Consider the following 27,541-nt stretch of genomic DNA (forward strand, 5'->3'; position numbering starts at 1 on the left):
TGCCTGGCACATATTAGGTGTTCATTAAATATTTATGGACAAGTATGAATAGGCATTTAATACTTGGTTTCCCCATAAAATCTTGGTACATTTTTAACATGTTTGGTTTTGGCAATCTGCTGACTATTATATAGAGGAAACCAAAGAAATACCAAGGTATGGGATGTTTTGCTTTTATTTTTCCTTTTAGGTATGTATTTGAGTAACAACATTGATTTTAGGAGTTTTACAGCTAATCGGAAAGTCTTTTAAAGGCAATATTAGACCATATTACACTTCCATCACTGTATTTGAAGAGTAACAAAAATCATCATTCTCCTGTTTGTGCCTCACATTTTACATGGGTTAATTGGAAACATAAAAGACACAGATAAACTAATACCAACTTCCGAAGCCCAAATTTAAAAATATATAACTTTCTATCCCTTCTGAAAAACAATATAAAACATCAAGAAAAATGTTTAGCTATAAAAATCATTCATACCTCTCATAGGTTGCTGGGGAATTTTAATGTTGATATAAGTACTACAAATAATGACTCAATTATATATATGAAATGGTTGAATTGGTGGCTACTCTCTTTATTACCATCAGAGTATTAAAACTGCATTTATTTAAACCATTAATGTGATACATTGTTCTTTTAAAAAATCCCCCATGCTAATTGCTGGCTATTTTTCATATGTCTTCAGGACCCAGCCCATAATGATATGTTAAATAAGCACCCTATACACATTAAACAAAGGAGTTGTCATTAAATACATGCCATTAAATTGAGATTTAAAGTATTCGTATCCGTTTTGTGACCTTTCCTAAACATTACCTTCGCCCTGTAGTATAATGCTTGGGAGTGGGAGTTGGGGGCATGCTTCTCAACTTTGCCACTTACTGCCACTCAGCTATATCTTTCTATAACATTACTTATCTCGCTGGGAGTTTCTGAGACTGCATGTGCAATACTTCGTACATCTTAAGCACCCAGTTAGCTGGTTGTTGAAACTAATTATCAGGCAGTCTGTAAAACAGATGGCCATTTGTGATCCCTTCTAGCTCCTTAATCAAATAACTTCAAACACCTTTTAAAAGGCCTTTATCTGGGCTGTTTTCTGGAAACTCTAGGTAATATGCATCGGGTAGATATTTTCAAAAATAGCTAAAAATACCAAAATATATGCTTGATTTATTCTATCTATTACAAAATTTCCAATGGCAATTAGAAAATAATAACAAGTCTCATTGGAGTTACTGATAAATGTAACGCTTTGGCATTAGCTAGCCACATTCTAACTGCAGTCTTTCATCCTATTACACTGTACTTCTTTTCTCTAATTTTACCTGTAGGGGTCACTGGTGTCACAGGGCAGTCTTCCTCTCTGTTAGGTCTTGAAGGGTAATTACCTGCTGACAGGTAATGTATTATAGGAATAAGGTAATATATTCTTACGATTTACTATTCAGTAAGGAATTCATTAACATAAAGATTATGACCTAGAATATACCCTTGGGAAACTTTCATGTTGATATGCTTTTATTTGGAAGGTGAGTCACTATGTTTGCTAGTGGAAAATAGTTGACAGAAACTTCATTTTTAACTTACTTTTTATTGGATGTAACTATGGGGTTCAGCCAAATGACAATGAACCAAGAAAAAAAAGTGAGTCATTCATTTAAAATGTATTAAAAAGATATATCCTTGAATATCATAAGAGTTATGATTGTCATAAGAAAAATGCATTATATAAACCTGGTTAATGAAAGTAGCTTTATATGTTTTATTAGGTATGTTAGTACATTCTAAATATTAGCCTTCACTTCATTCAGATTGTTAATATAATAGAGACTAAAAGAGATGCTTTGCATGAATTATTTTGTTAAGATTGACAATAAACTTAACTTCTGATCATCTAATACAAATTCAATTTTTGTATTCATATAACTAATTCTTTCATATATGGTATTTACCTAAGTATCACATAATCTTTAAATAACAAGTTTTTTAATTGGTGAAAATGGCCCAATTAGACTTATTGTTGATCTGATTCTTTTCTTTGAATAAATGTTAAGATACAGAGTTTAGAGACAAATTGGACTAAATTCAATGCCTTTTTTTTTTTCTAAAACAAAAAGGATGTCAGCCAGGGAGGCACTGTCAATATAGAAAGTCTCCAGCAATCCCTGACTGGGGAGAGTGATCATCGACAGGCAATCATACCTCCACTGTGCTGGTCAGAGAAGAGTACAGGGAATTCATTGCTGATGGGTTTGTTTTTTATGTGGAATAAACTAATAAATGTGACCAAAGGAATAAAGGAAGTTTGATAATTTTCCACTAAAGTTTAGACTAGCAATAAAATCAATTCAGATAGCTTATTTTTAAGAAAGTGATTTTTTTAAAACTCAAAGCTAAAATTGGCAATGAGACGATCTCAAATCCATAAGATAATTGTATAACTCCTTGATAGAACTGGACTAACAGGTTTTGGCAAAATTAAAATAGGATTTTAAGAGTTAATTTTTTAATTCCTTGGAAATTTCTTCACCACCTTTCTTTATTTCACAATGAAAGGCAAACACTTTCTTGAAGTTGAAATGCAAGTGAATCCTGAAAAAAAAAATGTATTTGTACTAGAACTGCAAATGTTTGACAGAAATTGGAAAGTGGCTCTTTAAAGAAACTCTCAGCAGGAGAGCCATAATTAGTTTTAAGATTTACTTCTAGTGGCTTTTCAGACCAACAGGACTTTGTTTGCTGTAGCACCTTAAGGTATCTAGGAGCATTTAGGCTTCAAATATCAAGTGAGATACATTTTACTGTAGTCCAAGGAGGAATGTGAAAATACATGTGAAAGTCAAAACAAAAGTTTCCAAGTAGAGGCCAATTAACCTTAGATTTTTCACAATCTTAAAAATAGTCTTTGCATAACTGTCCCATGCTATATGGATTTGTATGTTTATTTTGAAAAAATAAAATCCTCTTCCACTCTTGTGGTATATATTCTGGTTTTGGACATAAGATATAAAAATACCACAATAAAATTAGTATGTATTTTTTAGTTTACATAGCAGTGATAGGAAAACAAAACATCATTTTAATTTTACATATCAAATTTGTCTAAAAACTGAATCTGGTTAATTTTTCAAGTCACCAGAAAAGTACCATAACCAAAGTACAAAACTTCATACTGCCATTAATGAATTAAATAAGTAAATATTTTTTGAGCCTATATGATATACTAATTTTTGTTTACATGTAAAAGTACAAAATGTGATCTTTCAACTTACCACTGGTTGAGAAGAAATGCAAGTAAGGTAAAAGTAATGATCAAAATATAGTATCTATGTGTCAAATGAATGGAAAATTAAAAACAAGAATTTGCTAAGGAAAGATATTCATATCTGGCAACCACTGACATGAACAAAAATTATTTGTGAGACTTCTAAGCAGAAAGTCAAGCACAGAGAATCCATTACTTCTAAAAGCTGGTGATCGTATACTTATTTTATAGATGAGGAAACAGAGACTCACAATCATAAGGACTTGTCCAGTGACACACAGAGAAATCAGTGACAAAGTATGCTGGTAGAATTTTGCAGGCGAAATGAACTATGGCAACAAGCCTGAATTGGTTTTCATGCTTATAGTAATACCTCTGCCCTCCTGCCCTCCTCTTTATGCCCTGCTCCCAAAATAATCTTCCAGAAATGCCTTTGATCTATCAGTGACTTGTTTAAAGAACTCTTCAAGTCTCTATGAAATCTAAACTTCAGGCTGCTTTTCTGCCTTCCCCCCCTCCTCCCACTGCCTTTCCCTCCCTCTTTCCAAACTAAACACAAGCCAAGCTATTCTCAAAAAACATTCTGAATGTTTTTAAAACATTCTGCCTTTGTGCATACTGTCCTTTCACCCTGTAACACCTTCTCTCTTATCTCTTCAACTGCAAGCTATGTTCTGCTCAGAAACCACCTCTGAGGCCTTCCTTAATCTCTTCTAGTTGGAATTAATCTCTCCCATACTAAGCCTATTATACCTCTGGGGTATATATCTATTGCTCCTACAAAACTGCAAGTTCATTGAGGACTGAGACCTTCAATTTCTCATATTTATATCATCAGCAGTACATTGAATAACTTTCACATAGCCACAGAGAAGTAGCAATGTCATAGCAATTAAATTAGATAACTTTTATTAGGCACTTACCCGGTGGCAGGCAGTAACCTAAGTGCTGTAGATGGAGTCAGAATTTGAAGCCAGGCAGTTGACTCCAGGATCGTTGTTTTTAGCTATGTGGGTTCTGGAGTCAGCTACTTTGGAGTGAATCCTGATTCTATCACTTACTAGCTGAGTGATCTCTCTGTGCCTCAGAGCCTCATCTATAAAATGAAAATATTAATAGTGTCCACCTCGGGTTTTAAATAGATTAAGTTAGATAATTTGTGTTAAATATTTAGGGTAGTGCCTGTCATATAGCAGTGCTGATTAGTAGTTAACTCTATTACAGTTTGTTCTAAGTATTTATTGAGTTAAATTAATTCAACCCTCTTGGGTAACACTTCTTACCTTCTCACCTCCTATCAAAACTCTATTCCAGCTTTAAGGACCTGCCCATGAGCCAACTCCTCTATGAAGTCTTTCCAATGTCATCAAGATTATTCTTTCACAGTTCAGGAAATAATTATAGTCAGCTATGGGTAGCAATAATGTAAGAAATAGCTATGGAGTTACCAACTTTTCTCATGATAGAGAAATGATTATCTAACCTTTTGTGTGTGACTCACCATAACACATAAAAACTGTTCTTGTCGTAGGCAGAATACTTTGAAAGTCCTGAGTAGGAATATTTAAAACAAAAACTCTATACTTAGTCACAACTATGGCAGAATTCTAATTTATAAATTGGAAGGCACAACCTCTCAAGGTCCCCAGGTAGCATTAACATATGAAAGATGAAGTGTTTACTCAATATGCTAGTAAAATCCCAATTTAATTCAATCTTTTCCCATACAAGAATTGTTTTGGTATCTGAGGAACCGTACTCAATTTTCTAGGTTATATTAAAGCATGTTTTTGATGAGGTAATACATAAAGATGTATTTTCCTATAATGAAAAGTAAACATATAGTAGGCATTTTCCCTGAATAAGGTGAAAGGGATTTTACACTTGTCAGTACTTGATAGCTTGTTAGGTCAGCTATACACCATGATGTGGTTCAGGAGAGCAACACAAATAACCAGAGGAGAGGTTGCAATGTATTTTGTTTTTGCTGTGTTTTTGTCATGCCTTTTGAAATTCAAACATGACAAGTAGTCTAAATTAATCATTGGCTAATGTGGTTTTTAGCACTAAAATAACTTTTTATTTCTTTACTTATTTAATGAGAATAATGAGAATACAATAGGTATTATGATATATTTTGGTAGGATCATACTTCATTGGGATCATAGCAAATACTAACCAGTCCTAAAATCTTGTGAGATGATATATCTCTCCCATACTAAGTATTTAAGTATATTTACTTATCTGAAATCATCCTAATGTAGGAAAGACTATCATCGCAGTGGCCAAGATTGGGAAGAAAGAGAGGGAGAATGTGATATAAAATGCAGGTGGAAAAGAAAAAGCCTAGAAATCCAGGTTTTCTCTTTCAGGTTTCTCAAAAGGATTATAATCTCTTATATAGGCCACTTTCAGTGTCTCCACTACAAGTGTGAAGAATTTGAGAAAAATAATATCAACTACTGCAAATGCACATAAGAAGAGTTCATAATAAAGGGTTTGATTCCATCAGTCATTCAAAAATAGACCTTTCAAGTCCTAGAGAATCCTTAGTTTACAATGAAACAAACATTTTAGCAAAAGTCTCAAAACCTCTAATAACAAATCACTTCCTTCTCTTTAACAATGATTTTCAAACATATATTGAATTCCATAAAAGGGTATGTGGTAGCATGATTTATGGATAAATCATAAATATTCGAAAATTCAATTTCACAAGTATCTCTGATCTAATTATAATTCTTTTTTTTAATTTTAAAATTTCATTGAGTTTTTTATTTTAATTCCACTACAAAGATAAAATTCTAAATTCTTTTTAATTAATTTCTTAGCACTCATCGAAGAGAATAAAAGACAATCCACTCAACCAATGTATGTTGCTATTGATCAATCAAGCCTTCTAAACAAAGCTATTCTTAGGACTAAAACTATGCTATGAGATAATCCTAATTGCACATCATTAAAGCAGAGACAGCCAGTACACATATTTTTCCTCTCCCTTTAATATTCTTTTTAGCAAATACACAGAACTGAATTTTTCTCCCTCCAAGCCCCACTCCTGCCATTTCCTAGGACATGACACGTATAATACTCATATAAATACAAACAACATTTGATAATGTGACTCAAAGCATGTCTGCAATTTGAACCCAACAATTGGAGTGGAGCTCCCTTCCTCATGAGAAAACAGACTAAAACCTAGAATGCAAGTTTAACAAGCTCCAGGCCTAAGGAGAATAAAGACATAGACTTCCTGCTACCAATAGCACAAAACAACCAACTGACTTTGCAATTGACAGAATCTGCATTGTTTCTATTACCTTCACAGCACAGAAACCCCCAAATCTGATGATATGGTCAGGTTCTGCATATGAGGATTAAGAAGCCAGGTGAAAACAACCACAAATTAGGATCAAGACAGAGAGAAATAAACTCAGAAAAGTAAAGTGACAATGAGCTTATAAACAAAAATTCTAAAGCACATGAAGAAATCAAATACCAAATACAGCTTACCAAATCAAGAACTGGTATATTCAAGCCAAGCTAAATTTATTTTATGAAATTTTCCAGTAATGACTTTGAATATCTACATTTATGATTCTCACATTGATAAATGGAAGAATACTTCTATTTTTTCAAATGGCAAGGAATTATTTAAAAACAAGTAAAAATGCTAGGCATGAGAGAGAACAAATTCTATAGATTTAAATAAAAATTATGGTTATTAAAATTTGAAAAATAATTTCTACATTAGAGTAGAAGAGAAAAACAGTGAACTGGAAGAATAATTTAAGGAATTCATTAAGAACACAGTACAGAGGGGTGCCTGGGTGGCTCACTGACTTTGGTGCTGAGAGCTCAGAGCATGGAGTCTGCTTGGAATTCTCTGTCTCCCTCTATGCCCCTCCCCATTTGCACTCAGTGTCTCTTTCTTTCTCAAAAATGAATAACATTTTTAAAAAATTAATTTTAAAAAAGAATGCAATTTAGAGAACAAAAAGAAAATATAAAATATAAACTTAAAATAGCATGGTAACAAATAAATCCAAATATATTAGTTAATTAAAATACAGTGAATGCCTCAAACTCACCTATTAAAAGACAAATTACAGATTGGATTCTTTTTAAATATAGCTATAAGTTGCTAGCAAGAGGTGTGATAAAATGATGGGGAAAGCTGTATTATGTGAATCCTAACCATAAGAAAACTAGTACAACAATAATAACATAAAATAGAATAGAATTTAAGACAAAATAATAAGGATATAATATACAAAAATAAAGGGGAAAATTCACTTAAGAAATGATAACAATAATGAACTTATATGTAACTAAGAACTAAAGTCTTGAAATATTTAAAGCAAAACAGGTACAATTACAAGAAGAAATGGATACCTCCATGATATTAGTAGATATCAAGTAATGCTGGTTGAAGCACACTAAATATTAGTAAGTTTATGATTTTTGAATAGCAAACTTAGGAAACTCAATGTAACAAATATTTACAGAATTCTATACCCCAAAAATGCATACGTACATTGAATAATAATTAAATTGATAATGTAATAGATCACAAAGAAAGTGTTATTATCGTTCAAATAACTGGCAATAAATCATATTCTATGACAATAGTCTAAAGTAATTTGACACGGATAATCAAATATCACAAAAAAATTAAATGTCCTGTTAAATAATACATTCATATGTTAAATTACAGTGGGAATTATGGGAACAGAGAATATTTAGAGGTGAATGGAAAATATAGATATATACATACACAATACATGTTTTGAGATCTAGATAATTATCTCAAAACCAGTTCAGTGCAGGTAAAAATGTTCGGTTTATTTCATAGTATTATATAAACTTTTTTTAAGAAAAAGGATTAAAAATAAATGAGGTGTACATTCACCTCAAAAAAACAAGGAAAACTGGGGTGCCTAGGTGGCTCAGTCAGTTAAGTGTCCAACTTTGGCATGATCTTGAGATTCACGAGTTTGAGCCCTGGGTCAGGTTCTGTGCTGATACCTTGGAGCCTGGAACATGCTTCGGATTCTGTGTCTCCCTCTCTGCCCCACTCACAGTCTGTCTCTCTTTCTCTCCTCAAAATAAATAAACATTAAAAATATTTTAAACAATGAAAATAATAAAAAATAATACAAATGAATTGTACTAATAAGAGTTATTGCTAAATGCATAAAAGGACATGTAAAAATCAATAGAGTTCTTATACACTATTGGCATAATTACCAAAATATCAAACTAAGAACTAGTAGACCTAGTGAGACAGTTAAAAAAAGTGGTTGAAAAAGTGGCACATAAAAATCAACTCTTACAATATATTATCAATAATTTCCCAAAAGAAATATAATAGGAAAAATATAATTCATTCATAATAGTAACAATTCATAAAGTACATAGGAATAAATCTAATAGTAAATGTGCAATGTATTCATAGGCAGTATTATAAGTCATAGTTGAGAACAAAAATACACTATTCTTTTAGATGGACTTAATATTTTTTAAATGTCACTTTTTCTCCAGTGTACATATTCAGTAAAATTCCATGTAAAATAAAGTTTTTCATGAAATTTGACAAGACCCTATAATTCAGATGGAAGAGCAAAGAGCCAAGAGTTGTAGAATTTTAAAGAACAAAATACAGGAATTTTACCCCACTGATATCAAGATTTACTTTACCCCACCTAATATCAAGATCTACTATAAATCTGTAGTAACTAAGATCTTATAGGAGGGCACTTGTGATGAGCTCTGGGTGTTTTATGGAAGTGATGAGTCACTAAATTCTACACTTGAAACTAATACTATACTGTATGTTAACTAACTGGAATTTCAATAAAAACTTGAAAAAAAATTAGGGCCTTATAGATCTACAAAAGGAAAAAGAGAAACACATTCATAAAAACCATAATTGGTATATTACAGATACACGTTACAAATTTCTACCTAGTCTTGAGAACATGGAAACATTTCCATTACAGCAACTCCTCATTGGCCTCTGCCTCTAATTACTGGGACACAATGGACTCCATCCGGAATGAACATCTTATCCAGATGGAGCAAACAAATTTCTCTCTCCTCAGAGATTAGAACTGATATCCAGAAACCAGTTAACATTTGGGCATTTATAATCCAGATTGGAGAGTACTATTTTAAGAATCATATATCTAAAAGAGTAAGTCAAAGGAGAACATTCACTGACTAAAACAGAAAAATGAAGTAGACACAGAAAAAAAATAAAAAACAAAAACAAACCCCCTCCATTTCTGATGGCTTTTCCTGCCCTGCCTTCTGTTCCTATTGATGCCTATTTTCACTTCTAGCCCTCGAATATAGTCTTATTTCCATATGATATGTTGTTCTTTTTTTTCTTTTCCGTTTAAACTACTTTGAAGGGTTTTGGTTATTTCCAGACAAAGCACTTTGAGTGAATGTGATTGACTATTATCAAATTTACATTAGACCTTAACAATAAAAAATGATGATGCCCAGGGGCACCTGGGTGGCTCAGTCAGTTGAGCATCTGACTTTGGCTCAGGTCATGATCTCATGGTCATGGGTTTGAGCCCTATGTCGGGCTCTGTGCTGACAGTTCGGAGCCTGGAGCCAGCTTTGGATTTCGTTTCTCCCTCTCTCCCTGCCTGCTCCCCCACCGTCCTCATGCTCAGCTCTCTCTGCCTCTAAAAAATGAATACACCTTAAAAAAATTTTTTAGTTAAAAAAATGATAATGCCCAACTTTATAAAATAATAAGAGCTCTGCACCTTCAATGATAGAACAGCTTTATAGATAAATAAAATTGACCCCAATGATATTTTTTTTAAATGAGGAAAAGGTATACATAAAAAGACCAGTATTAAAAAACTTTTCCTCTATGTCTTATGTGGGGAAGATTCGGTTGAAGTCAGTAAAGGCAGAGCTAAAGGCTTTTAAGGCAACTCTGCTAGCCTTGTCATTCATTCAGTATGCACATATTTTGTGGTCTTAAATTATAATAGTAGTTCTTCAGGTAATATTGCCAACACACATCTCTTAAAGCAGAAGTGAAGGGTGGGGGGGCGCCTGGGTGGCTTAGTCAGTTAAGTCTCTGACTTAGGCTCAGGTCATGATCTCATGGTTCGTGGGTTCCAGCCCCACGTCGGTCTCTGTGCTGGCAGCTAGCTCAGAGCCTGGAGCCCGCTTCGGAATCTGTGCCTTCCTCTCTCTCTGACCTTCCCCTGCTCACGCTGTCTCTCTCTCTCTCTCAGAAATAAATAAAACATTAAAAATTAAAAAAAATAAAACAGAAGTGAAGGAAATGCTGATTCACTGCCATTCACAGTCTTAGCACAGAACACCTATATGAAGTGAGGCCAAAAGTAAAGGTTATTACAAAGGCCAAAACTAGATGGAGAGACACTGGTTCTGCTTTAAAATGTCTTTGTCTCTTACTGAATATTTGGGTGATTTGTTTATATTTTAATTTATTTTTGCTATTAAAAAATTTTAATGTTTATTTTTGAGGGTGGGAGAGGGGCAGAGAGAGAGGGTGACAGAGGATCCAAAGGGGACTCTGCTCTGACAGCAGAGGGTCCAATATGGGGCCTGAACCCACCATATGAGATCATGACCTGAGCTGAATTTGGACATCCAACCCACTAAGCCACCCAGGCATCCCTATTTTTTTCTGTTGTAATGCTTTTGGCTTACCTCATGTTTGTTAAATGCCAATAATATGATCTAATTTATTTCCAAAAATTCTTTGTTCCCTCTTACAGATAATGAGCAGAATGTATACTCATAATATACCTGGCAGCAATACATGCTATTATAATTTTGGGTAGCATATAGTGGTCATCACAACTTTGGCAAAGGTTTATTCTATCTTGATAGTTCCACTTTGGCTATTCTGGATAATGGAGTCATGATGTCCTGAGCGTTTGAATAGAATATAAGCTATAGTATCTGGTTCCACAGTGTTATAATTATCTTGTGTCAGAATTATAAATGCTATACTCAAGCTAGGTAAAACCTGGAATGGGTGCATTTCATGTGGCCTGAAAGGGAATTGATGTGTATTTATTTAATTGAGATCATTTGATTCATTGAAAAGAACAGAATAGTCTTAGGAACTTTTGTTAAGGAGCATTAATAAAGATAGGATTATCTGTGGGGGCAGCTGGGTGGCTCAGTCAGTTAAGTGTAGGCTCAGGTCATGATCTCATGGTTCCTGGAATCCAGCCCTACTTGAGCTCTGTGCTGACACTGTGGAGCTTGCTTGGGATTTTCTCTCTCTTTGTCTCTCTGTCCCTCCCCTGCTCTTGCTCTCTTTCTCTCTCTCTCAAAATAAATAAATATTCTTTTAAAAAGATAGGATTATCTGTGGAAAAGATGGTGTGTTACGTGTAATGTACTTATATACTAGTATAACACCATGTAGCATGCTAATATATAACTGCGATTCATAACTTGGTATATCTGTATTGAAGGAGCAACACAGTATAAGGGTTAAGAGGGTCGACTCCGAAGAAAGTCTACTGGAGTCTGACTCTAAACTTTGCTACTTACCAGCTGTGTGACCTTGAAAAACTTAGACTCTCTGTGTACCCATTTCTATCTGTAAAATGGGAAGATAATAGTAAATACTTCCCTCATGGAGTTGTAAACATAAATGAGTTGTTGCGCATAAAGAGCTTAAAACAGTGCCCAATTATTGTAAGTGCTCACGTGTTGACTATTGCTCTGTTGTTCTAATAATAATTACACTAATATAATAATTAGAACAATAATAAATATTACTACTACTACTATTATTATTAAAGAATGAACCTCACATGCACAGATCAATAGAGATACAGATACAGATTTATGCTCAAATATCCAGACTAACTAGGTACCAAGCAAGAATGAATTTTTTATTCCTGTAATAAAAAATCAACATGTTGCACTTAAATATTAATTTAAGGATGAGAATAAGACCAGGTAAGCCAAATAATTCACATGGGAGAAGATAACTAATTAAATTAAAATCTATAGGATTTACCCCAAATATTGAATACTATGAAATAAATATGAAGGATATTTATAATCTCTTGGCTTTACTTCCTATTTTCTTTTCCAACTTTCAAAGAATAAAAATGTATTTAAAATATTTCCACTTATATCTGTGAAGGTACAAAATAAATTATCTTTTCTTTAACCTTTACTCCCTTCCTTAGGTAAGATTCAGAATATTTTCACTTGAACATGGGGGATTTATGTGCATAATGAAAATGACAATTGAATTTCCCAAAGATTCGTGGACTTCTTGGGAAGTGTCATTTAATGTATAGAAAACATGATATCAATACCAGTCTTAGAATGTATGTATAAACATGATTTAAGTGTGTGATATTTTCATAAATGCTCCATGTTAAAAATATTTTATAAATTGAACATTAAAAGCTTCCTACATAAAATTATTAAAAGTAGATTATGGTTAGCTAAAACATGGAAAGAGCCTAAGTGTCCATCAACAGATGAATGGATCAAGAAGATGTGGTTTATCTATACCATGGAATACTACATGGCAATGAGAAACAATGAAATCTGGCCATGTGTAGCAACATGGATGGACCTTGAGGGTGTTATGCTGAGCGAAATAAGTCAGGCAGAGAAGGACAAATATCATATGTTTGCACGTATAGGAGGATTAGGAGGAACTTGACGGAGGAACAAGGGGGAGAAGAAGGGCGGAAATGGTGGGGGAAAGGGAGAGAAGCAAACCATGAGAGACTCTTGAATGCTGACAAAAACTGAGGACTGATGGATGTGGGGGGAGGGGGGGATGGGCATGGAGGAGGACACTTGTGGGGATGAGCACTGAGTGTTATGTGGAAACTAATTTGACAATAAACTATTAAAAAAAAAAGTAGATTATGGTTTATTTTAGTATTTACAAAGAGAATGTGTAACTTTTTATAGTGATTTTTAAGCATCACCTCTCTGCCTCTTGATACTGTTTTATAGTGTCTTTAGGAAATTTTAAATCTGTTTTCACTGAGAACCAAGTCAACCAATACATGACACTGATGAATTCTACAATATAGTAAATGTGTATCTTACTTTCCTTCAATTCTTAAGAGACTAATTGCTGATAGTCTCAAGGTGTTGTAGACTTGATACTACATTTCCAGGCCATCTACTGCTTTCCTTTAGACCCTGCCTCAAAAATAGACCTATTTTTGTGATACCATTTTAATTCCATATCTAATATGATAAAATGAATGTCTTCAAGGAAAGGATAATATCAACCATGTCACTACACACTGTGTTAGTAGATTACGTTCATTGCCGTTACCGTCACTTATCAGATGTTGGAATACCATATACACGTGTGTGCATGTGCATGCGCGCTTATGTGAGTGTAATTTTAATATATAATGTATGCATATATAATACATTTTCTATAATACATATTGCTCTTTTATATGTTAGTAGGGGATTTTTTAAATTTTTAATTTTTTTTAATGTTTTAAAATTGATTTCTGAGAGAGAGAGAGAGACAGTGTGAGCAGGGGAGAGTAAGAGAGAGAAGGAGATATAGAATCTGAAACAGTCTTCAGGCTTTGAGCTGGCAGTCAGCACAGAGCCTGACACAGGGTTCCATCCCACGAATTGTGAGATCATGAAGTGAGCTGAAGTCGGACGCTTAACTGACTGAGCCACCCAGGCGCCCCAGCAAATGATTTCTTTTAAAAAATCCAGTGACTATTTTTGCTGGTTGTGCTTTTTGCTTCACCCGAAAAGTTGACATGCAGAACAGGTGTGAAATTAGATCAGCCATTTTCAAAGGGCATGGCAGCAGTTGAGAAGATTGAGTTTCTTACACTTTATACCTTGTGATGTTTGTTGGTTTTTAAACTACTGCACTACTTTATTTGAAGGCAGGTCTTGTTCTATCAATTTTCACATTAGCCAGTGAATTAAGGTATGCATTACTATTATTTTAATATATAATCAGTATATTATTTCCCATTAAATAGAATGAAAAGGGTGTTTCCTGTGCTATGAAAATATGCATAAATATAGAAAATCAGTAGAATTCTTAAAAGAAATGGAGAGAAAGGATTGTTTCTTTCTTCCCTACATCCCAAATCCACTGCATTGTTGTCTTGTCATTCTCTCGTCCCCTTTCTATTTGGTCTTTGGTAGTTTACTAAGCCATTCCAGCTTTGTTTTGATTAAGTTTATTCATTTTAAAGTAAGACCTCAGAGTATCTTGTCTACATTTTAGAAATATATAGAAAGGAGACATCACTGCAATTCAGTTCTATCCACAAGTATTGACTGAGGGAGTCCTACAAACTAGACCTTGGTAGGTGATGGGAGGGAAGAAGAAGCGATTGTCCCTGTCCTGAACAAGCAGGCAGTCCAGTTAGGATAGTTAGTCGAATGCCCACTGCATGCAAGAAGATTAGTGAGATAAGAGATCTGAAAACAAAGAGATTGCACAAACTGAACTGGTAGGAGACTTCAAAATGATAGCAGCTTGAGGTGTACATAGAAAAATGTGCAGAGTTGGATAGGAAGAATAAAGATACCTGCAAGTGACCTAGACAGAGGGGTGTACACGAGCAGACACAGAGGAACAGCTGTGCATGGTATGTCTAGGGACAATGTGCCTTGCTTTTATGACAGAGGACTTAAGGTAGAGAGTAGTGGGGAATAAGGCGTCATGGATCAGGTGGGGTGATAAGGATGGTGCACGAAGACCAGTAACTTGATTAGGGATTGGATAAAATGTGCTGCAAAATCAGAGTTTGGAGGCATCTCAGCCAAATAAAAATTAATTCCCTGTCACTCACTGTTGATTTACCCATACCACCCTTTATCATCATGAATATAAAGACTTGGGTATATTAGGGAAAATCTTAGGGAATTTCCCTTAAATTTTCATATAATATTGTTTCATGTTGAAAAATTAAGGTAACATGTATGCATTTAGCAAATAGAAATGACACAAAACAAAAATGCTGAACTTTTTAAAGAGTTATTTGTTTAATAAGTTTTTAGCATAATACAATGATGACATTTCTCAAAAACATGATCCTTCGAAGCTAGGCTAATGAAATTTAATTTGCTATTTAAAGAGGTTTGGGGTAAAGTTATAGAAACATATTTAGATTAATGACCAAATCTATTTTTAAAAGACGGAAAGTAGATTCTGTTGCTATGATTTTTATTATGAACTGTTTCTGAAAATAGAAAAAAAACAATAAGCAAATTCATTTAATTAAATAATGAAAGTAACTTTCTTAGCTGTTCTCTTCATACACACGTACCACTGTGAAGACCCTGGAAGAGCGTGGCCTCCCATATTTCTTTCATACCTTGTCTTAGAATCAAAGCTGACCCCACTCCTCAGTTCCATCAGAACTGGCTGAGACGGGATTCAAATAACAAAAGACAATCCCCATTGCATAGTTAAACTTTTTTATTCACTTCATGAAAATTTGAAAGAAAGGTCAGAGACCCTGATGACAGAAATCAGTGGATGAAATGGCCCTGGGGGTGTCAGTCCTCCAGCCTGCTATTTCTCCTGCTAGTTTTTTGTTGTTTTGCTGTTTGCTTTTTTGGTTTATTTACATGTAAAAGTCAACCTAATACAAAAGGCAACAAGCCTGGAGATATGGAATAATATTCAAGACAAAAAAATCATGAGTGCCACGAATGCTATTTGGGAAAAATAGTTTATTTCCCCAAATTTGATCTGGATATCTTTAACTTTTCCATTTACCCAGCAGACTGGTTTAAGATAATAAGCAAAAGATGATCCTGTTTCTCTCACAAAATGGTGACAGTCACTGTTTCATTATCAAAATATTAGAACTCACCAGGGAAGCACGACTGCATTAACCCAATGTTCTTGAATGTCAAGGAGTAAGTCATTTCACTGACTCATTTCCTTTTACATGGAAAAATCTATTGGGATATTGATGGCTTATACAGGCGTGATTTTTTTAAGACAGTTTTAAGACAGTATACTACCTATACTTGCTAAATTTTTAGAATATTATTTCTAATAGAAGCCCAGCAAAATGAAAGGTGATGGGTATTTTCTCACATTTCTCAGACACTTTAGGAAGCAGATGTATAATGCTGTTCTCTTTGCTTATTTTCATGCCACACCCTTTTTTTGGCCCTTAATCAATGCTTGCAGACACGGAGAGGTGGGAGAGGGGCCCCATCTTGCCTGGATGATTCACTGTCAAATGTTTATTAACCAGAGGCTACCAGTTTTTTCAGAGATCCACTTCTCTCACTCATCATAATGCTATGATCAAAGTGGGTTGCAAAAATCTCCTTCTCCACCTCGCAATACTTTCCTAAGCTTTTATGGCTTTATTTCAAATTCTTCATAAGAAATATTTGGAAAGTCAGTTAAATCACCAATTATTTCTTCACTGCATGCAGAGAAATACATGATTAAATATATTAAATTCTTTGAAACTTCTATTGTCATATTACAAATATGCATGAGAAGGTTTAGTAAGTTAATGTTACCAAAAGTCAAGTAAAAGAGATAAAAGAAATTACATTCCTTTATGTATAAGGGAATAATTGCAGTTCAGGCACCTGTGTTCATAAAGTAATGTAGTATTCTTTGCATTAATAAGATATGGCATATTGACTGAAACTCTTAAACGTAGAATGCAAAAACCAAGCCATTATGATCTGAAGAAATACTAACCTTAACTCCACTGTAATTTAGACCTGTCAACAAAATTATCAGGATAGCAATTTTAGAGATAATATTCTAGTACAGCTTACACTGTTCCACTTGCATTTAATGAAAATGTGCTTTCTGAAGCAATCAAATATTTGCCATAAGTTCTACTTCAGGATGTTTGTATTTGTTCAACTAAAAAGTTGAGGTCAAGCATTCAATTTCAATGGAACTTGAGACAAGCATACAATTAGGGATTTGGAAATAGTTGTGTATCTAATGAAAATTAGGGAAATGATTTACTACCACATGAAAGTCGGTTTAAATGCTTCATCCTCATTTTTTTTTTCTTTCCATAAATGCATGTTTCTTAGAACTGTGAGATGAGATAGTCAGGTTTTCCTCATTGAATTTACCTTTACAGGTAAATAAACAGACGGCCTTTTCTTTCTGAAGACCAATGTTACATGCTCTAGGAAGGAAGTTCCTATGAAAAAGAAATCACCCAAATGGACTCCCTAAATGTGACTCTCTTCTATATTCCTGGCCAAGTCAACAGTATCAAACTACATACCTATGACTCATTATGGAAAATTAGCCATTCAGGCTATCAAAGGAAGTACTATGCCATAGACCAGAGCACAGGTTTTGCATCTATCAGTCATTCAACAAATGACTGTTGAAATCATGTATAAGAATCTTTGCAATACCCTTTTGTGACTGAAATGATTAGTTCCATATTTCACATACTTAGCCATAGATAATAACAGCAACCAAAGTCACTGCTATACTGGATATTGACTGCTCTCTGAGTAGATTTCTAAATCTACTTATTTGCTTACTTACAAACTTGAGTAATCGGGGTGCCTGGGTGGCTCAGTCAGTTAAACATCAGACTCTGTTTCAGGTCACGATCTCACGGTTTTGTTAATTCAAGCCCTGGGTTGGGCTCTGCTCTGGCAGTGCAGAGCTTGCTTGAGATTCTCTCTCAATCTCTCTCTCTCTCTCTGCCCCTCCCCCACTTGCACTCTGTCTCTCTCAAATAAATAAACTTAAAAAAAACGAGGTATCATCTAACAACCTGATGGTTATATAACTATCACCAATGCTTAGTTGTTCATTCTCTATATCTACCTTGGGAAATAATTCATTGTCTTATAACCAAAACAGTTAAAAATTTTTTGAAGACAAAAAAATACTACCAAATAAAATAGTTTGTTTGGAAATCTTTTTTTAATTATTATTGTTGTCATTTAATACTTTATGCTTTATAGGTACAAATTCATTCTGAAGCAACGCTTGTGGAACTTTTCATTTAAAACCTCAACTCTTGAATAATTGACATTAAAATTGTTCAGCTGTGTTATACTTTCTCTTTTTACAAGAGAAAAACATTGCTTAAAGAAGGGCTACCCACAAAATTTTGTAGATTGCAAGGTCATCTCCCAGTTGCTTCTGTCTCCATCACATTTGGCTTATGGGTGCTCTGACTTTGAACATGTAAAGGAGTTAAAAGGGATCTGTGTATAAAGTATTATTCAAACAAACAAGGTCTTTAAGTTTATGCATTTCAATATACATGGGTGTTCTTAAAAATATGGAATCAAAGTTGAAAAATTTGATCTACCAAAATGTGCTGATAAATGATATGGTGATGAATGCAAATTTCAGGGTCAATACCAAAAGACCAAAAAAAAAGAAAAGTCCTCTGCCATTGTTCATGTTTTATCTATTTTTTTTAAAACCATAGAGGGAAAAATATTCCCGGGGGGGGGGGGGGGGGGGGGGANAGAGACATGAAGCATTGCAACTTCATAGCCTGCTAAGGAGCAACAGCTGTACCTAATTTCAACTTGACGTGCTTCAGATCTCATATTCATATAGGTATTTAATGATCCAAACATAATGGTCCTATATAGAATAATTACTTATATGAAGGAGCAAACTTCATACGCATTCCTTTTTAAATGATCCTTCAAGAGAAAAACTGCACTGGCTCTTTGAACAATGAATAGTCTCTTTCACCAATCCAAATGTTTGGGGCTAAAAAGCTTATCTTTTAAGAGAAAATAATAATAGTGGTGAGGTTACTTCTTTTTGACAGACTCTTTTTGTCTCCCCCCTTCCCAGGATAGCCAGTACAATGAAAAAAGGTAGAATGCCAAGCCAATCATCAGGTCATACTGGTAGATAGTTACAAGAAAAATCAGAAACAAAAGGAAATAAGGTATTTTAGAGTTGGTATATTTCGAAAGCAGAGATTCACTGCTTTCAGTTTGACCTTCCTGAGCAGGGAGACTAGCAGAAGCAGAGCTCTCAGATTCCTTGTCATCTGAAGAACCCAGTGATTGTCCAGAGTTGAATCCTTCCTTTCCATGCCTTGCTTCTATGTTCTCCACAGCGTCACTGATGGAAATTGTTGGCCGTAGAGATTTTTCCACACTGCATTCTTCTTGTTGAAAAATCTGGCTCGTCATCCTTTCTCTGCTATTACCTGATGTCTCTATTCCTGAACTTTTAGAAACTTCTTCAGGTGTAGACCCAGTATGAGGTTGCTTCTCAGCACCCTGGATTTCACTTGTTGGATTACAATTATATTCTGATTTAATAGAAATAGATTGGAGAGTCATGGTAGTAATTATATTCTCTACAGCAATTGCCTGTTCATGAGATGGCAATGAGGTTTTAACATGGTGATTGGAAATGTGAGAGCCATTCTGAGAAGCTCTATTAGTGTCTGAATTTAAAGCAGAATGAACAACAGCTTCTAGGTCCATTTTTTTGGATGATTCTTGGGCCTGTTTATGATCTCTATTTTCTGGAAATGTGTTTTTGTCTGTTGATAACATTCCCAAATGTAAGTCAAGTTTTGAGGCTGCCTTTTGACTGCCTGTAATGGCCTGTAAGGATTCTTCTACAGATGTGATATTTCCAAAGCCACATTTCTTCCTGTCATATGTCTTCCCGGGATTGTACATAGATACGGTTTCTTCTTTCTCCATTTCATCTACATGTACATTACAAATACCCAAACGTGATTCTTTTCCAAAACCATTGTCATAGATTACACCTCCTGTATCTCGTTGACAAAAGGTATAATGTGAATCATCATTTCTCCCTTCATGTGGATCAAACGCTGTTGCCTTTACCTCGATGGGCCTGTCACTTCGTGCTGTCTCTTGAGGTAGCTTAGCAATTATTGCTTTTTCTCTAGCAGACATGCTTTCTAGAGTACTTTCTGATGTTGTCTTAATTATATAAGCTGTACCTGCTTCTGCTCCCTCAGTAACACCATGATCAGCTAGAGAAGACAGTTCACAGCTCCCTGTTTCTTGGCAGGTAAACAATTCTTCCGTAGGAGTAGCTTTCAAACTCCTTGTGTTATCTCTTTTTCCCCACATGTCTTCACAATCTGCTTGTTGCTTGATCTGTTCTATTCTGTTTGTCTTACTCTCTCTTGCTTTTCTCTGACTTTCCAGAACATTCCAACTTTGTTTATGCTGTGTGTTCTTATTCTGATCTTCAGGATTAAGCCAATCTGATTTCTCTTCTTCAACTTGGAAAAGACAATCATTCCTCAGAACTTTTTCATTTCTTGCTGAACACACTTGATCAGGCATCCCTCCTAAAGCAGTGCCATAACTAGTCAATAGACCATGCTCTGGAGTTGTTAACATAGCTTCTTCCTGACTTAGACTTATCTTTGGTGAATGAAACGTATCAGCTGTAATTGCCTGGTCAGGAATCCTGGTGTCTTTACTCGGCAGAACGGTTAGGTCTCTGTTACTAGCTCCAGTCCCTTCTGTACTTATTTCAGAGTGGCCCTTCTTCCTTTCTTGGTCATGTATGATTGAATGAAAATTTTTGCTTTGTTTTTCATTAACACCTGAATGTATTCTTTGCTCCTCCTTCTCAGTCTTACCATTACCATGATCTTTCTTAGAAGATCGCTTTTCTGTTGATTCTTCCAAATGGAAATCCAAACAGAAATCTCTTCTTAAACATTCCCAATCTTCCACTTCAGTTTTCTCAGCTCCTCCTTCATGCTTTTTATTAAGATTCTCTGTGACTAGTTGATCTGAGGAGGGACAAGATATTTTCACTCTGCCTCTCCCTTGGGCTGGATTAGCATTATCATCCAGTACTTCTCTGCTGCTGATATGTAATTGCACTAATTCATCACTACTAGTATCTCCCAATGGTGGTTTGATTTCTCCTATATCTGTAGTAATTTTCTCTGAAGGCTGATGACTACACTTACTTTCTGAGGAATATTTTTCATTGCAGTAAAAATCTCCCTTTAAGGAGCTTTCTGCTGATGAACTTGGAGACAAAGGCCTTTTAAACAAGTCAGTGTGTACTTCACCATGGATTTGCTTCTTCTCTAACCCCTCAGCTTTATTTGGAAAATTGACTGGATCTATCGCAAATGTATTCTTTTCATCTCTGGAAGCAGTACTTCTTATTAAGCATTGATTTATCTTAGGGGATAAAGAACAAAAACAAAACAAATAATGACCAAACAACTTTAAATATACAAAATGAATTCGATATATTTCATTAACGGGGCTAGCAATTAAACCGGTAGATTTCCTTGGCTCATTTCATTTGTAGATTTTGTATAAATTCTGGAAGCCGGATGTTTTGGGGGATCCTTGTAGGCTATGACTTAGGAATGAAATTAATAAGAAAAGGGACCAAAATTAATCACTCTCCTTCCCAGCTTCCAAATATCACATTGTATTATTCAACTATTCTTGCTTGTCATTGCACTTTCTCCTCACTTAGGATATACACATTGATAGCTCCATGCTAATCAATTAGAGAGCAGCTTCCTGGGTGCCCCTTGCTGCATTTTACACTTGCTGTAGGTGCCCCATTACAGTTTCTCTTATTAATATGTTTTCTGCAAAGCCTCTGCAAACTATTAATAGCAAAACGTCACTCAAAGAAAAGTGAGGGAGTTAATGTCTCTGCAAATTCTGTTTTAATGACCCTCTGCCAACTGGTACTCAAATGTATTTGAGCTCTTCAGTGATGCCAACTGTCAGGATTTAACAGTGAGATGCCTGTGTTTTTTTTCTCCTCATAACTGACATTTGCATGATCTCAATAATTATATGCAAATCTTACGTTTTCCCCTTCTTCTCACATAAGGCTCATGTTACTTGTCAACTGCACAGCTGTCTTGTAAGCCAATGCCTGTGGGTTCCACAGATTTGGTTGTATTTCCATCTATTATAGAGCTTCATTGTTTTATGCATTAACGTCACCATGGAGCAAATTAGCATCTAAATTACAGCTCCCTGTTCATTTATTGGATGTACAATCTCAGTAACTTCTAAACAAACTTTTATATTTGAGCCTGCTCATTGTAATGAGGTGTATTGGTGAAGTATGTGATTTTTCAGGGCCCTTTCATTATATTCTGTGGTTTGAAAAAAAATGGCGATGTTAACTTTCAGCTGGTGAGAATTCTCACAATGGGTGACAACTTTGTAGTTTCTTAAAGTTGGAGCAAAGTAAATTGCATACTTTAGTGATGCAGCTTCCATATCACTATAGAAAAGGTAGAAAATGTGGGGAAAGAGATGAGCTCTATTTCTTTTCTTTTCCAGCACTGACACTTGAAGAGGCAAATGCCATTTTAATCTTAGATGATTATGAATCCATGTACCTAATGATATAGCTCCAACCAAATACAGTAAAGGATAAATTGCATTATGTGACTCATTTACTCCCATTTCTTCCTTTGTGATAAAAATGCTATCTAAAGCATCCCCCCCAAAATTCCAAATAGATTGAATGTTCACCAAGTGTGAAATTTATGATAACAAATTTGATACTAAATTGTACAATGCTGGATTTGTTTCCTGTTTAAGAAATATAGCACAGGCTATTTTCTCCTCATTTGGTAATTTAATACTTTCCAATGACATAGAAGTGTGAGAGTCTCCTGAAGATGGAAGTAAGTTTAAAATAATGCTGCTAAATGCAAGATTCACACTTGAAGAGCTGGACTCTCACAATCATCTAGTCCAGCCCTCTCATTTTACAGACGAGTTTATGCTAAGTGTACACTTGTCACAAAGATTAGAAATGCACATCAGGATAGTGCTACCTCCTCTATAATTCCTACAAACTATTACTCAGAGCCGCTGGTAAAGAGATAAGAAATGAATATCATTAATTTACTACTGCAGAGACCAGAAGCAACATACTGAAATCAAAGTGCCTTGTTGATCAAGCTAGAGATGCGAGGACAGAAAAGCTGTGCTTTCACATTTGCAAATTATATTAATTGAAACTATCGAAAGGCAGGCGTTGCAGCATCTTTGAAGCATAAAAGGATTCATCGTCTTTAATACCGTGGCAACCAGAACACTTACCATCAACTCTAATTCTTTTTCATTATGTTCATCATGTTCCCTGTTTACATCTTTTACATTCTGATTACTGGTCTTCAAATCTTCCTTGTCCTCATGAGAACAAACAATTGTTGGGATATAGGTATCTGCAAAGTTAATACAATTTGTATCTTTGTGAGATTATTATCATCATAGGCTTTAACAAAAGACAGAGATTTTGTTTAAAAATTAAATTGAAAAAGTCAAATAAAAATAGTACCTGTAGTCTTTGAATTCTCAAAGTCATTCTCATCTGATGTCACTAATGATTCTTCTTTACTGTCAAATTTAAAACAAAGTGTTATACATGTTTTCCGGGGGTACGACTTCTAAGTATTTTTGTACAGGGGAAGAGTCAAACAAATAGCCAGCCAAATAAGTATTATATAACCTTTCATATTTTCTTGCGTTACTTTATATGCTTTCTAAATAAACTTGATCTCTTAGGATAATTCAATAGCAAATATTAACAGTAGAAGATTTTTTAAATAACATACATAAAACTATATTTCTAAACAAGATTGTGTTGCCTATATTAAAACTTACATAACCAAAGTAAAAATAAATATAAATGTTGATTATTCCATCATTCATGAATTTAATCTTTGCAAGTGAGAACATTTTTCTCTTGGTTTAAATGATAAGGTTTTATGAACTGTCAGTTCATTTGTAGTCATCGACATTGCTTTTTAAAGTTCTAATTATTATTTTTTTGTGTTCTACTTTGCACAAAATTCTTTTATTTGGATGGATATAACATTAACTCTCCTTCCAGAAAAGGAGAAAACAACAAACTTACTAAAAACTGAAAGGCAGCTAAATTTATACTCAGTTCAAAGACTTTATGTGTGTATTGCCAAAGGCTAATTTTACAACCAAGACTTCAGATTGCTCATATGAAAGCATATATTTTCTTTCTTTAATGATTTGGGTTATACTTCCTTTGTAATAATATTCTGCATTGTGATTGAGAAAGGTAAATATATTTTTATTTCAAAGGCACTCCATTTGTTGTATTTGTGGAATCATTAGAATTTAGATTTGTCCATGACACTCATCAAGAAAAATGTTACTGAAAAAGTCCATTTTATGTATAGTTATATCACAAGTCACTCTATAAGAAATGGTTGGCCCAGTGTCCACGTTTTCTTGTATTATCTCAGCTGAATTTTCTTCTAGTGACCTTTCTCAATGAATTTTTCTTGAATAAAATGTACCTAGAGAGTTGGCAAAGTCTGATAAAGTTGTGTAGTAGAGTCTACTCTTCATTGCATGGATAATGTTGATCCAAATTCCAGGAAAGCCAATCCTTTTCAGCAAATGAGAAAACTGCAAATTCTTCCAACTGGACTTTGCAAGGAAGAAATTCAGTTTTGTATATATTTATAATGCTTAATTTTATCTTTACCAAAAATATTTGGTATTTTCCAGTGGGCCCATTAAAGAAAATAATGTTTCTATATAAATATACTATCACTGGAAAAATATACCATTTAACATAGTGGATACTGACTTAATCTATAAATCTGTATTGTTTAATGAGGCCAGTAACTATGCAAAGATTTATTTTTGTGGAATTTAATGGCAAGTTGATGCATTTTTCCTTCTCCATGTACATAGTATATAGGAGTTTAAAAAAATATAAACCATTAAACATCATTTGATTATTCTTGCTTCCTCTTTATCCCCATAACAGTGTTGAAAATCTCATTTCTAGAGGGAAAATTACAGGCATTTAAAGCCTTCTGTTTTTGACTAACCAAAATGCTATCAATCATTTTTCTAAATTTATTCTCTAAGGTACTTCAATTTTTAAACAATGAGTGCATCAAAAGGAAATAAACCTGCTTCTAATTCATTTTGGAGATAAATAGTTACTAAACTCTGTATTATTATATTGGTGCCTTAGAAAATGTAAATACAGAAATATGGTGTAGTAATCTTAGATTCAGAATAAATACAAGAAAGAGAAGCTGAAATACATGAAGTATAAATATTATATCAAATATCTATGCAGTAAACTAATAGAAAATGGGTTAGACTCCTACAAGGAAAAGAATAAATTGTATCAAGAAATACTAAAAACCTAGAAAAATTGAGAAACATACCATGTTCATGGATAAGAAAAAGATACATGAAAGTATTCTTTCCCAAATTGATCCAAAGATTCAATCCAATTCTAATCAAAATTCCACAACATTCTTTTATAAAATTTGAAAATATGATTTTCAAGAGAACAAAGGGCTGAAGACTGCTGAAATATTTCTGAGAAGTAGCTGTAAGGAAACTTGCTCTGATTTCAAAAGTTCTTATGAAGCCTTAGTTACTAAAACCATTATGTTGTAGGGTGCATGGGTGGCTGGCTCAGTTGGTTGAATGTCTGACTTGATTTCAGCCCAGATCATGATCTCACGGTTCATGAGATCTAGCCCCTCATCAGGCTCTGTGCTGATAGCGCAGAGCCTGCTTGGGATTCTCCTTCTCTCTGCCCCTCCTCCTGTTTCTCTCTCTCTCTCTCTCTCTCTCTCCCTCAAAACAAAGAAACTTTAAAAAGACAGTTATGTTGGCACAGAGACAGACAAAGATTGAGAGCTTAGTAACAGATTCTCACATATCTAGAACTTGGGTATATGACAAACATATGTCACATAGCAGGTAATAAGGGATTTTTCAATACACGGAGACAGGGGAAATGACTACTTTCATGAGAAAAAATGACATTGGCACAACATATATTCAGAAATCTACTCTGGACGGATTAAAATCTGAAATGTCAATAACCTTGAAATTCTTAATAGAAAATACTTGTGAATATCTTACAGACTTCAGAGTAGAAACTGTTTTCTTAAATAAGAAAAAAAGTGGCTAAAAAAGGATTGTCAGCTTAACTATATTGAAATTTAAAACTGGTTCATTAAAAGATATATTTATAAAAGTATATATTACAAACTAGGAAAAATGCAAAATCAATACAAATATGTATCAAGACTACATAAAGAAGTCCTACAAATCAATAAGAAAGTATGAACATTTCAATAGAATCAGGGGACAGGGACAGACATTTCATAGAAGACATACTTCAAAGAAGACATACTTCACATAAAGGGGTAGTCAGTATGGTTAGAAAACAAAGAAGTGTCAGTGAAGACCACAAGGAGATACTCTTTAAATCTATTTAATTGATAAAATTTCTATCATCTACAGAATCTTGAAACAATCCAAATGCCCATCAACAGAAGAGTAGACACAAAACTATGGCATATCACAAAAAGGAATATTACATAGCACTCAGAATTAATAAACCACAGAGACATACAACAATATGGATACATCTTAGTAACATAATAAATATTAAATGAATAGTGCAAAAACATTACATCAGAAGGTGTTCTTCTTTATATGCTAAAAACTACTAAAATAATTTGAATACATATATATGAAGGAAAACAAAATATACTAAAAAGCTAAATAAACAAGAAAGCTTAATTTTCAAGATTACGGCTATATCAGGTGGGGCAAATTGGGGTAAGGAATGAGAAAATAAGATGGCTAGAAGCTGGTTATTGTTTTGAGTGGTAGTTTTGTAGGTGTTTATTACATTATTAAAATACCTAACTAGTTAAAATCTACTTTCAGATAATTTGTTAAGACAAATGAGTTGCTCTCTGGCTTAGATTAGAGGATGTCTATAGATAAAATCTCACTCTGAAACTCAAAGTGTGAGTCATATGACCAATTACATCTAAACAGTATAATTAAAACAACTTTAGAAGAATTGAGGAAAATACAAGTTGATGATGATAGAGCTAGAACTATACACAATTTTCATAGAAATGAAAAGCATTATTTAATGTTTCTAGTCTCCCTTTTATGTTCCCTAAGCCCATTTTAAGGAGGCAAGTTTCTTATTTATGTGTATTCCCAGTGAATAACACACTGCCTAGCCCATAATATCGGCATCATAATTGCTGTTGAGTAAATGCACAGCATCCTTTCTACTCTTCCCTTATATTTACCTTTTTGTCTTGACACTGCAGAGCCTGCTTGGGGTTCTCCATCTGCCCCAGTCCCATTCACTCTCTCTCTCTCTCTCTCTTTCTCAAAATAAATAAATAAATAAATAAATAAATAAAACTTAAAAAAATGAAGGG

General features: G+C 34.2%; 1 protein-coding gene and 1 long non-coding RNA gene across 2 annotated transcripts in view; one reads left to right on the forward strand and one right to left on the reverse strand.

Moving 5' to 3' along the window:
- The window catches only part of LOC144221748 (uncharacterized), a 194,420-nt gene that overhangs the window by 96,300 nt on the left and 70,579 nt on the right, over nt 1–27,541 (forward strand). The gene's annotated exons all lie outside the window — the stretch shown is intronic.
- The window catches only part of PPP1R3A (protein phosphatase 1 regulatory subunit 3A), a 38,604-nt gene continuing 30,133 nt past the window's right edge, over nt 19,071–27,541 (reverse strand). The window contains exons 2-4 of the mRNA XM_077752260.1: nt 23,611–23,669; nt 23,373–23,497; nt 19,071–21,464 (exon numbers count right to left, since the gene is read on the reverse strand). Coding sequence (XP_077608386.1) covers nt 19,071–21,464; nt 23,373–23,497; nt 23,611–23,669 — 2,578 coding nt within the window. The remainder of the gene's footprint in view (nt 21,465–23,372; nt 23,498–23,610; nt 23,670–27,541) is intronic.

This window comes from Crocuta crocuta, unplaced genomic scaffold (genome assembly GCF_008692635.1).
Source record: "Crocuta crocuta isolate KB4526 unplaced genomic scaffold, BGI_CrCroc_1.0 scaffold397, whole genome shotgun sequence".
In the NCBI taxonomy this organism is placed as follows: domain Eukaryota; kingdom Metazoa; phylum Chordata; class Mammalia; order Carnivora; family Hyaenidae; genus Crocuta; species Crocuta crocuta.